A 13,578-nucleotide genomic window follows, 5' to 3' on the forward strand; every position below is an offset into this window, starting at 1 on the left:
TGTAATCTATTTGTATGAAATAATCTGGGACGGGTGTGCCAGATTGAGTCAACTCTGCATAGATGATGAGAATTACTAAACTGTCCAAAAGCCTTGACAGAGAGCGAGCGACAGTTCAGTGACATCTGTAAAAAAATGTTTTTTACGATGTTTTCACAACAGGAAAGACTTGGGACACGTCAACAAACTGACAAGTTAACAAGGAATACAAACCATTCTGAGGTGTGGAGTGATACATCGCCTCAACAATCAAACATTTTGCTGACAAGTTTCCCAAAATGAATTGCATCATATAAACGAGTCATGATGCATCATTTCCTCATTTCAATGATTGACACCGACTCTCTTTATGGGCGGGTGACATTCACCTGACTGGACGCGCTGCAAGTCATATATGAAGTTGGCTATATAAGAAAAAAGCTGAGAATAAGCCCTGTATCGCTCACAGGTGATTTACCTCTCAGCCTTCAAAACACCAACACTGATACAGGTAAGCAACGACAGAACACACACACACACACACACACATACACACACAAAAAAGGCCCACATTCGCACTTTGTTGTGAGCCATGTTGACGAGGAGCGTGGACAACATCATGATTTAAACTTAACAGTATTACCGCTAAAGAGGTGTTTTTTAATGGTCAAGTTGAATTTATTTTAAGTTACATTGGAATACACCAGTGCACTAGTGGATGCACGGCGGTCTCACAGCTAGGACACCCAAGTTCAATCCCACCCTCGACCATCTCTGTGTGGAGTTTGCATGTTCTCCCCGTGCATGCGTGGGTTTTCTCCAGGTACTCCGGTTTCCTCCCACATTCCAAAAACATGCTAGGTTAATTGGCGACTCCAAATTGTCCATAGGTATGAATGTGAGTGTGAATGGTTGTTTGTCTATATGTGCCCTGTGATTGGCTGGCGACCAGTTCAGGCTGCCTGAAGACAGCTGGGATAGGCTCCAGCACCCCCTGCGACCCTCGTGATGGTAAGCGGTAGAAACTGAATAAAATATTTTGTCAGCACAGAAGGACTGCGTTTACTTCGCCCCCCCTCATGACTAAATACGCCCCTGCTAAGCAGTAAAAAAGTAGTTTTTTAACAGACCAAGAAAAAAAACTTATTTCCCGTTAGCTTCTATCCCTTTCCCTTCTGTCCTTCAACCACCATTTTCTCATTGGCCACTTTTCCCTTTCAACTCCCACAAACTGCTGTACTTCCAGTAGGTCTGGGTGATTGTTTTCTATCACCTGATGACTCTTTACTCGCCAGACGTGACTTGTCCTTTTATACGCAACCATGCATTTGCATTTCTACCTTGTTACCTTCCCCTTTTTCTCTGACTTTCCTCCTCGCCCGAAGACAGCTGGGATAGGCTCCAGCACCCCGTGACCCTGGTGAGGATAACCAGTAGAAAATGAATGAATGAATGAATGGAATACACCACATAGTACAATTCAATTCGTCATGTCCAAGGAGTAGGAAGAAGCAAATCGTATTTAATCCTACTCCCATCAGTTTCCTATTGATTGTAATACATTTGTTCACTTCCTATATTCTGAATGTATTCATTGCCAGTTTCAAATAGTTCCAGCATTTTTCCTTGTATTCCATTCACATCAAAACCAGCAAAGCGGAATGTTTTTCATGGCTGTACAATGGTTACAAATGGCCCCCAAACTTCAGTGCAACAGCTTGAAAAGAAAAGAAAAATATGTTTAACCTAGTAAGATAGTAATCCAATTTATGGTTCAAAACCTTATAAAACATTATCCCTCAACGTGGCCCCATGACCTGCTTTGAAAATATGTTTTGTGGCAAAATATGACATTTTTTTTGTTTGTACTGTAGAGTCTTGCATGAAGAATTACCATGTGTTAATATAAGGTACTTGTCTGTTATACCAGAAACATTTGATTGATTGTCAAGATTTTCTATTAAATTCTAGTGACAACATGTTCAGGATGTGAATTACATTAAAGAGGAATTCTTCTGGCAATCTCTTTGAGCTCTTTTCATGTGTTTCTGTGAGACAGGATGAAGCTGCTGCTTGTTGCTGCTGCTCTTCTGGCTGTCACCAGCTGTGCTAGCATCTCTCTGGAGGACCTGGAGTTCCATGCATGGAAACTCAAGTTTGGTGAGGCCGTAACTTCCATGTCCTGAACAAAAAAAGTCCACCCGTTCTCTTCTGGTTTATCCGAGATCGGGTCGTGGGGGCAGCGGCCTCAGCAGGGAAGCCCAGACTTTCCTCTCCCCTGAGCCACTTTGTCCAGTTTAAGTACCTCAGGGTCTTGTTCACGAGTGAACAAGGCGGATTAGTGTGCAGTGTTGCAGACTCTTCCTCGGTCTGTTCTAGGGAAGAGGTAGCTTCGGTCAATCCGGTCAATCTACGTTCTTACCCTCATTTGTGATCGTGAGCTTTGGGTAGTGACCAAAAGGACTTAACAACAAAAATCACATTGGAGGAAATCATTGCAGACTCCGAGGGAGGCATTGTAACCCCTAACCGTAGGTCTAACAGACGTTTGAAGTCATTGACAGAAAAGCCTCGAAAAATAAACCCTATAAATCCTGAATACTATAGACCAAGGGTTCTTAACCTTTTTGACGTCGAGGCCTGATTTTTTTCAGTGCAGAGTGGGCCCATTAAGTATGAACACTGTAGATTTAATTGACCTCATTAATTTGTTTTCAGGCGGCACGGTGGCCGAGTGGTTAGCGAGACAAGGGTTCAATTCCACCCTCGGCCATCTCTGTGTGGAGTTTGCATGTTCTCCCTGTGCATGAGTGGGTTTTCTCCGGGTACTCCGATTTCCTCCCACATTCAAAAACAAAAACATGCTAGGTTAATTAGCGACTCCAAATTGTCCATAGGTATGAATGTGAGTGTGAATGGTTGTTTGTCTATATGTGCCCTGTGGTTGGCTGGCCACCAGTTAAGGGTGTACCCTGCCTCTCGCCTGAAGACAGCTGGGATAGGCTCCAGCACCCCCCGCGACCCTCGTGAGGAAAAGCGGTAAAAAATAAATGAATGAATGAGTATTCAGGTGTAATGTTTATAACATGCTAAGGTTGTTTTGGAGTTTCTATGGCCAACTGTAGATTTTGAAGAATATCCATGATCTTAGTGTCTACAGTCATATTTATGTTTAAACCTTTTTGTGGTTGGCAGGAAAGTCCTACAGTTCATTATTGGAGGAGTCTCAGCGCAAGCAAATCTGGCTGAGCAATCGTCGACTGGTGCTGGTGCACAACATCATGGCCGATCAGGGCATCCGGTCCTACCGCCTTGGCATGACCTTCTTTGCTGATATGGAAAACGAGGAGTACAAGCGTCTAATTTCCCAGGGATGCCTGCTCAACTTTAACACTTCCCTCCCTCGTGGTGGCTCCACGTTCCTGCCCCAGCCAGAAGGAGCTGACATACCCCAAACTGTGGATTGGAGGGATAAGGGCTACGTCACGGACATCAAGGATCAAAAGCAGTGCGGTTCCTGCTGGGCCTTCAGCACGGTATGTACCTGCAATACTGCCACCTGCTGCATCACTACCACAATGAATAGCTCAGTTGTTACATCTTGCTCCTCATTCCAGACCGGGTCTTTAGAAGGTCAAACATTCAAGAAAACTGGCAAACTGGTGTCTCTAAGCGAGCAGCAGTTGGTCGACTGCTCTGGTGATTTTGGCAACATGGGTTGCATGGGAGGTCTCATGGACAATGCCTTCAGATACATCAAGAAAAACGGGGGAATAGACACAGAAGCGTCTTATCCCTACGAGGCTGATGTAAGTCTCATCTCAGAGCGATGTGTTTAACGAAAACACTACACAGTACTACGAGTATCTTCTATCGACTTTTTTTTTGTCTCTCCTACAGGACGGAAAATGTCGCTTCAATCCAGCCAATATCGGCGCCACATGCACGGGTTACGTCGATGTGAAAAAAGGCGATGAGCACGCCCTGCAGCAGGCCGTGGCCACTGTTGGACCTGTGTCTGTTGCTATTGATGCTTCACATCAATCCTTCCAGCTCTATGACTCAGGTGCCTGACATTAATTAGTGTTATGAAATATGAAGACAGGAGTTTTGCAATCTATCTTTGTGTCTTTATGTGCATCGACAGGAGTGTACGACGAACCCGATTGCAGCAGCTCCCAGCTGGACCATGGTGTGCTGGCTGTAGGTTACGGCACTGACAATGGAAAGGACTACTGGATGGTCAAGAACAGGTACAGTATACAGCAGGGGTCTCAAACTCAATTTACCTGGGGGCCACTGGAGCTAGGGTCTGGGCAAGGCTGGGCCGCATCAGGTTTTCCAAAAAAAAATATACAAACTTTTTCAGTGCTTTGGTTCTGATTTTCTACAATAAAAGCTACAGGGTGTTACAATAAAAACATTCCACTATTCTCAAATATCTTAATTTTTATTTTTCTGCACAAAATAAGATGAAAAATAAATAAACAAATCAAGAATAAAGAAAATCAATCAATCAGTAATAAATATAATAATAATAATAATAATAATAATAATAATAATAATAATAATAATAATAATAATAATAATAATAATAATAATAATAATAATAATAATAATAATAATAATAATAATAATAATAAAAAAACGACAAATTATTCTTTTTTCAGATTAAAATGAACAAAGCATTATTAGAGCCCTGTAGACATGACAAAACACGACTATAGTCACATTTATACTCTTTTTATTTACAACATATTGCGCAACTGCAGGGTCTTGAGACACATGCTAACTCGCAAACTAGAGAGCTAGCGACCTAAACGGTAGCCTTCAAGTTATTTCCTTTAAACTTAAATAGCCAAAAACTTACCACTTCCACACGGATAGGGAGGATAACTATTAACAGTTATTTAACCTTTAACATGAACATTAATCAATCGTAATAATTTTTTCTGGGTACATGATACCATACAGCATCCATATCAAACTTGCGCGGGCCGCACTGACATTAAACTTTCATATCAAGGCGGGGGCCTCAAACTAGTGTCCTGCGGGCCACATTTGGCCCGCGGGCCGCGTGTTTGAGACCCCTGGTATACAGTATCCATGATGTGGTTTCATATTTATGGGCTTCTTCAACAATATTTTTTCACATAGTTTCGCTGTTATCACATATTTTCATGTTATTATATGTTTGTTTTGTAGGTGACTAAAAAATAAAAATAACCCACAATAACGGTCTGAAAATGTTATCATGGCTCATTAATAATCTGTATATGGTTTTACGCTACGGGCAAATTTGACATTTATTACACTCAGTATGTTTACATGCACTAAGAGTCGCTTGTAGCTGTTTGCACTAATGTGCGTCTGTGTTCAAGTGGATGTAACTTTATCTACCATTCGAATTATCGGTCATGTGACATATATCTACTGTTAGATATAACGTACAGTACATATCAATGGAGTAAGCCGAACTTTGTGAAGTGAAAAAGTAGCCATCCCACTGCAGCAACCTATATGTGATGTGTGCAAACTGCGAGCCATTCAGGTCAAGATGGTTGTATACAATTCAATAGAGGACAACAGTTGTGCCTGGCAGGAAATCGCTTTGTGTAAGCACTTCAACTGAGACATAATTGATGGCACATCACAATGTAGCTCATAGAATTCTTTCTCAGGCACATTTGCTGCCAGGATGTGGTTGCCAGGTCTTCTGAGAGAAACAAGTGAATAGCTGTTTGAAAACAAGCCCAATAACAACAAGCGACATGGGAATTTGCAAGCATCTTTACAAAATACAAGGCCAAAATCTGGCAATGCTGGCCGAGATGCTTTGTTTATACATAACCCTTGTGAGCTGTTATGTATATGTTATATGTTTATTGGAAATAGATCATGTTGACTTGTAACTGGGACTAGGTCATTTAAAAGCAGGTTGACAAAGTGTGAGCACCCCTGACATACTATAAATAATGATGTGTTTTCTAGCTGGGGTGTCCAGTGGGGCCACAAGGGTTATATCATGATGAGCAGGAACAAACACAACCAGTGTGGAATCGCTACTGCAGCCAGCTACCCCTTAGTGTGAACAGGTATGGACGAAACACAGTTGGTACATTCCTTTCACTCCTCATTGGTTGCACTTTTTCATTAACCATTTCTTTGTTTGCTGAATTTGCAGGACCAGAATTGGGTGACAAATCATCAAGATTTGAAGTTGCATTGTTTTAGTTCAGATTTATTTTCTTAAGTAAGATTGTAAGAGCATGTAATAAAATAAATGAACAAAAAAAAACCAAACTGGTATTAGGTCTATGGTGCATAAATCATCTATTAGAATGTAGAATGATTCTATCAAAAATAGCTGTAATCTCCCCTTAGAATAACAACATGGTTGAATTTCCTGTAAATTGTCTCAAAGGTGAAAATAATAAAAGATTTAATATGTGTGACTAAAGTAACTGCCACATTTCATCATATAAATACATAGACCAGGGGTCTCAAACTCAATTTACCTGGGGGCCACTGGAGCTAGGGTCTGGGCAAGGCTGGGCCGCATCAGGTTTTCCAAAAAAACAAAAACGCATTTATTAAAAACAGAAAAATATACAAACTTTTTCAGTGCTTTGGTTCCGATTTTCTACAATAAAAGCTCTGATAAAACATTCCAATGTTCTCAAATATCTTAATTTTCATTTTTCTGCACAAAATAAGATGAAAAATAAATAAACAAATCAAGAATACAGAAAATAAGTCAATCAGTAATAAATAAATATAATAATAATAATAATAATAATAATAATAATAATAATAATAATAATAATAATAATAATAATAATAATAATAATAATAATAATAATAATAATAATAATAATAATAATAATAATAATAATTGAGACACATGCTAACTCGAGAGCTAGCGACCTAAACGGTAGCCTTCAGGTTATTTCCTTTAAACCTAAATAGCCAAAAACTCACCACTTCCACACGGATAGGGAGGATTAACAGTTATTTAACCTTTAACATGAACATTCATCAAACGTAATATTTTTTTCTGGGTACATGATACCATACAGCATCCATATCAAACTTGCGCAGGCCGCACTAACTTTCATATCAAGGCGGGGGCCTCAAACGAGTGTCCTGCAGGCCACATTTGGCCCACGGGCCGCGTGTTTGAGACCCCTGACATAGACTGAAAACAATCCACAAAGTCAAAACCCACAGCACTGTCGCATGTTGAATAAAGTCATTTTTAAAACCCTTGCACAATAAAAATAAACACAGTGCGACTCAGAATAAGACTGGAAATAGTACACAAAAAACAGCTGCAAAAAGTCTTATTTTTTTCATAGTTTGGTTGGCCCTGCGACTTATGTATATATTGCTTTTATTTCACTTTGACCACAAGAGGACGCCGTAAGCTAGTGTGCAAGTATCTTCTACTCCCATCACTGAAACTTTGGCATCGTTTAACAAGAAAATACAACATTCTTACTACATTTATAGGTCAGAAAAGTTTAAAATGCATAATAGGTCCCATTTAAGGTTTCAAAAAACAATATGCCTTTATTTATAAACCACTTTTTACCATGCCAAATACAGCCATGGAAGATAAAGGAATATGATATATTTATATATAATGAAGACTGAGCAGCTGCCCTGCACTGGTACTAAATTAGACTCATATATATTAATAATGCCATTAAATGTGTATCAAGTGATCTCATTTCTGTTTTTTTGTTTTTACGAGTAATCCAACTAAACAGCATCCCTAGAAGTGTCATTATTCTGACTGTACACGGTGCGCTGCGTCACTCATCTGTGCTCTATAAAGTCTCCACAAATAAAACTGCAAAAGCTTGAAAAGGATCCAGCTCATTTGTCACGGGCAATCAAACTTAAGTGTCTTTGATTTTACTGCGTGGCCATCAAACTAGAGTGCACATCAGCCCATGCTGAGAACAGTACTAACACACGATGTTGTACTTCTCAAAGGCTGAGAGGAGAGACGATAATTACTTCTGCCAAGGAGATGAAATGCAATTGCACTTCACAATTACACAAAAACTTACCAATTTTAATTTTGTCAAAAAGGTATGTCGGAAGTCAAGAACCCATCAAATCAGACGCAGATTTGGGATACATTTTTCACTTAATTAATTAATGTTAAGAAATGAATGCTTCACCTCAAATAAATGACTCCTTTCTTCCCCATCAGAAAACAAAACAAAAAATGGAGGATGACTAAGTGACAGTAAAACTATAACAACAAATAATAAAAAAGAAAAAAATATTTTACAAAAAATGCAACGGCACAAATAAAGGTCTCTTTGGGCCTAATGCCACATTTCATGTAACTCACCATTTAGTATAATAATGTATAGCGGTCATAATGTATTACATTTTAATGTAAAAAAAACCAAAAACAAACTTAAAACATGATTATATATTAGTGTTAAAATGCACATGTAAAAAGAGTACATGTTTGTCACACTTAAATATTTCAGATCATCAAGCAAATTTGAATATTAGTCAATGACAACACAACTGGACATAAAATGCAGTTTTAGAATTAAACTTTTTATTATTAAGGGATAAAAAAAATCCAAACCTACATGGCCCTGTGTGAAAAAGTGATTGGCCTCTCTGTTAAAACATAATTTAAAATTCATCAGTGTGGGAAATGTTATAAAGCCATTTATAAAGCTTTGGGACTCCAGCAAACCACAGTGAGAGCCATCATTCACACATTGCGAAAGCATGGAAGAGTGGTGCGGCTGTTTTGCTGCTTCAGGAAGTGGAAAACTTGCTTTAATAAATAGAACCATGAATTCTACTGTCTACCAAAAAATCCTGAAGCAGAATGTCCGGCCTCAAACTTGGGTCCCACAACAGCAAGTCCACCTCTGAATAGCTAAAGAAAAACCAAATGAAGACTTTGGAGTGGCCTAGTCAAAGTCCTGAGATGAATCCTATTGAGAAGCTGTGACATCACTGAATGACAACAATAAAATAAAAAATAAAAAAAATAAAAAAATAAAATTATTAACAAATATATTAAATTATATTAGGAAAGCAGGAAGTGAACAAATATATTAGATACTGATTGTAAAAGTACCAGATGGAGGGGTAGGATTTAATAAGCTTTGCTTCTTCCTACTCCTTTTGGACATGTGGAACTGTGAACTGATTATGGGATGCACTCAATTGTAATCTGATGCATGTTCAAATGAAATAAAACCATTACCATTACCATTACCATTACCATTACCATTACCATTACCATTCTGCAAAGATGAGTGGGCCAAAATTCCTCCCAAGCGCTGTAAGAGATTCCCTGCAAGTTATCGCAAACACTTGATTGCAGTTGTTGCTACTGAGGGTGGCCCAACCAGTTATTAGCTTTAGAGGGGTAATCACTTTTCCACACAGGGCCATGTAGGTTTGGATTTTTTGTATCCGTTAATGATACAAAGTTTGTACTCAAAACTGCATTTAGTGTTCGGTTGTGTCGTCAATGACTAATATTTACATTTGTTTGATGATATTAAATATGCAAAAAAAAAACAATAAATCAGGGAGGAGGCAAACCCTTGTCCCAACCACTGTATATAGGCCCCTTCTCTCACAAATGGCAAATAAACTGGGCTACTATTTACATTAATACATGAACAACTGGTTGGTAATTGTGTGACCCGTCCATACATAATGGATTTATCTTATTGACCAAGTTTGGTCCTTTTGCAGGAGCTACGCTGATCCCAATTAGGATTATTTGGCCTTGGCGAATATCCATGCTCTCTTAAGCTTCACTGTCATTTTCTCATTTTCTTCGCCCCATGAGGTGTCTGACATCATTTATAATCACACACAATAATGTAATTACTGAAATCACCTCAAGTGCACATCACATCAAATGTCACATTAGGTATGCTGCTGATATGATTGGAATGGAAAGTAGAGCGCCACAGAGGCAGAAGAAAAGGAATTTCAGCAACTTGTTTGCCAAAATGGGACTTTGACACCTCAGTGTGTCATCCCTGCCTCCCTTTGCAAACACAACACACCCAGTTAAGGTAGTTTAAAGAGAGATTGAACGTGGTTTGTCAGTCGAGTGTGGCTTAAAAGCAGAAAATGTCATCATCAGTGTATGTGACAGCATTCAAGCAGCCAATTAGACATGAAGATCCGTGACCGTTATCAGCGGCGTCATGTTTATGTCTCTACAAGAGGAGAGTAGTCTAGACTAGTCTCTACAAGAGGACAGAAAAGTGGGCGCCCACCAGGTGATGCCAAAGAATTGGTGTTGCTAAATCCCTATCCTCGAACATCACAAGCCAACATGCTCTCCCAAAAGCTCATTTAGTGCAAATCAATTTCAATCAGTCTGAACCTTCTAAAAAGGAAGCCAATTAGGTCGTTAGATGCCACTCCTTGATTTCCAGCATCGGCATTTGGAACTTCCAATTGGTACCCTGCAGAGAGGGACTTGTGTAAACAACATTCCCCTTCATTGGAGGACGAGCAGCATAGAAAATGAATAAATGGCACTGCAATGCAGCATGTGTACACAAGATGGAGCCACCAGGGAGGCTGACATCATTACAGCACCCCAATGAATATATTGCTCAGACACAGTTCATTAAGGGAACACTTTAAAATAATTATTTTTGTTTCAGTTGAAGCACCTTTTATACCTTTTGAGTGTTAAGTTGATGTGTGATGAGTTTAGTGTTCAAAGTAAGATGACACCGGGAGTAAGACTGTTATGTTGTTATCCTGTTATATACTGTATAATGACCTCTTGTGTTTACCAATGGACTGGCAAACTTGTTGTGAGTGTCAAAGATTAGAATACTTGGGGAATTCAACCTGTTCAACTTTGTTATTATTGGTCACATGATGAATGCTGGATTGCATCAATGAATGCATTCTGGTAATTAATAACACTCATCATTCATTCATTTTCTACTGCTTTTTCCTCACAAGGGTCGCGGGGGTGCTGGAGCCTATCCCAGCTGTCTATGGGTGAGAGGCGGGGTACACCCTGGACTGGTGGCCAGCCAATCACAGGGCACATATAGACAAACAACCATTCACACTCACATTCATACCTATGGACAATTTGGAGTGGCCAATTAACCTAGCATGTTTTTGGAGTGTGGGAGGAAACCGGAGTACCTGAATAAAATGCATGGGGGAGTACATGCAAACTCCACACAGAGATGGCCAAGGGTGGAATTGAACCCTGGTCTCCTAGCTGTGAGGTCTGCGCGCTAACCACTCCATCGCCGTGCAGCCCATCCCTAATATCATCTAGTCACCAATTAACCTAGCATGTTTTTGGAATGTGGGAGGAAACCGGAGTACCCGGAGAAAACCCACGCATGCATGTGGAGAACATGCAAACTCCACACAGAGATGGCCGAGGGTGGAATTGAACCCTAGTCTCCTAACTGTGAGGTCTATGCACCACTCAAACACCGTGCCGCCCCACTCATAATTCATTCATTCATTCATTCATTTTCTCCCGCTTTTTCCTCACGAGGGTCGCGGGGGTGCTGGAGCCTATCCCAGCTGTCTATGGGTGAGAGGCGGGGTACACCCTGGACTGGTGGCCAGCCAATCACAGGGCACATATAGACAAACAACCATTCACACTCACATTCATACCTATGGACAATTTGGAGTCGCCAATTAACCTAGCATGCAAACTCCACACAGAGATGGCTGAGGGTGGAATTGACCCCTGGTCTCCTAGCTGTGAAGTCTGCGCACTAACCACTCATCCACCGTGCCGCCCCACTCATAATTCATCTATGATAAATGACATTTTATTAATCTAATAATAAATGATATTAATAATAGCAATGATAATAATATTATGTACTACCACATATACCTTTCAATTCCATTACATCAGTGCTTCCTCACAGTGACCTTGCACTTAGTGCAGTGTACCATGACCTCCACTAGGTGTCAGCACTAGACTGCTAATAAGCATCCCAGCATGGTTTCCATCACTGAAAGTGCTTCTTCAGAGTCATACGTATTACTTTGATTATTAAGCTTCACCGGAGTACACTCGCTTGGATGACAAATACAACAAACAAACACACAAAAAAAGCAATGCTGCTTTATTGTTACAAACCAGCAAGGCCAGCGCGCCATTGTTAAGAAGACATACATCAACACAATGCAAGAGAGCGTCACACACTATTTGAGCAGAATGGCTTGGAGGAAGTGTCACTCATCACAGTGAACAACCAGGCATTGTATTTCCACACCATTTTCTCTGTTCCACAATATGCCTTTTGATGAGTATTTGTGTAGCCCCTAGAGGTATACTTTTTTTTTCCAAATCAAGGAAATTCAACTGGCCAAATGTGGCTAGTTTAAAACTTGGGAAACGACTAAGATCCGTTCTTGTCATATGTAATATCCTACAGTCTTTTAATTTGCTTAATCACCCATGAAAGCAGACATTGCATCAGACTAGTGTTTGTCTCACCTGGTCAATGAAGTGATGAAACCTCCTGGGATGAGAAGCAAAATGTCTTCCAGTCCAGCTACCATCGATTCAATGCCCTGAGAATACAATGAGCTGGATGAGAACAACATTCGTAGACGTATTTTTTTTGTGTTTTATTCACATAATCAGCTTTGACTTTAGAAATCAATGATGGAGATGTATGCCTCTTTTGTGATATGTTGCAGACCAAAAAGTATTGATAATATATTGTTAATATTAATAATAGGAGACCAGGGTTCAATTCCACCGACGGCCATCTCTGTGTGGAGTTTGCATGTTCTCCCCGTGCATGCGTGGGTTTTCTCCGGGTACTCCGGTTTCCTCCCACATTCCAAAAACATGCTGACTCCAAATTGTCCATGGGTATGAATGTGAGTGTGAATGGTTGTTTGTCTATATGTGCCCTGTGATTGGCTGGCGACCAGTCCAGGGTGTACCCTACCTCTTGCCTGAAGACAGCTAGGATAGACTCCAGCACCCCCCTGCGACCCTTGTGAGGATAAGCGGTAGAAAATGAATGAATGATTTGGGGCCTGACTGATTACGGTCAATTACGGTGTCTAATCCGCACCAGCTACAATTTTGAGGAAAAACCACATTTGTACATACTGTGTATAAACCATACCTGTCCACATTATAAAATGGCATATTGTGGCGTGCACTAGTCCGTAAGGACCTGGCAGGGCTTTGACAGGAGTCAATTATGAGCTATGAAAAAAATCACAACAAACTTGTCAATCCACTAGAAATTAGTCATTACTCAATCACACAACACCAGCAACTTAACACTCAAAAGGTATACCTCAGAAATATATAAACATTTGAAAGTTATACTATATCACATTTCATGGGAGGACGAGCAGCATAGAAAATGAATAAATGGCACTGCAATGCAGCATGTGTACACCAGATGGAGCCCACAGGGAGGCTGATATCATTACAGCACCCCAATGAATATATTGCTCAGACACAGTTCATTATGGGAACACTTTAAAACAATTATTTTTGTTTCAGTTGAAGCACATGTTTGTATCATTCTCAGGTATACCTTTTGAGTGTTA

The 13,578-nt window shown here is 40.1% G+C and overlaps 1 protein-coding gene across 1 annotated transcript; it reads left to right on the forward strand.

The window, feature by feature from the left end:
- Positions 1–400: 400 nt before the first annotated feature.
- ctsl.1 (cathepsin L.1) lies at positions 401–6,400 on the forward strand. Its single transcript, XM_058090243.2, has 8 exons — positions 401–490; positions 2,039–2,139; positions 3,175–3,515; positions 3,597–3,788; positions 3,880–4,045; positions 4,127–4,232; positions 5,971–6,074; positions 6,164–6,400. The coding sequence occupies exons 2-7, from the start codon at positions 2,040–2,042 to the stop codon at positions 6,068–6,070; spliced, it is 1,005 nt and encodes a 334-aa protein (XP_057946226.2). The 5' UTR covers positions 401–490; position 2,039; the 3' UTR covers positions 6,071–6,074; positions 6,164–6,400.
- The last annotated feature ends 7,178 nt before the right edge of the window (positions 6,401–13,578 follow it).

This window comes from Doryrhamphus excisus, linkage group LG14, assembly GCF_037039965.1.
Source record: "Doryrhamphus excisus strain RoL-2023G ecotype Guam linkage group LG14, RoL_Dexc_Guam_v1.1, whole genome shotgun sequence".
Lineage (NCBI taxonomy): Eukaryota > Metazoa > Chordata > Actinopteri > Syngnathiformes > Syngnathidae > Doryrhamphus > Doryrhamphus excisus.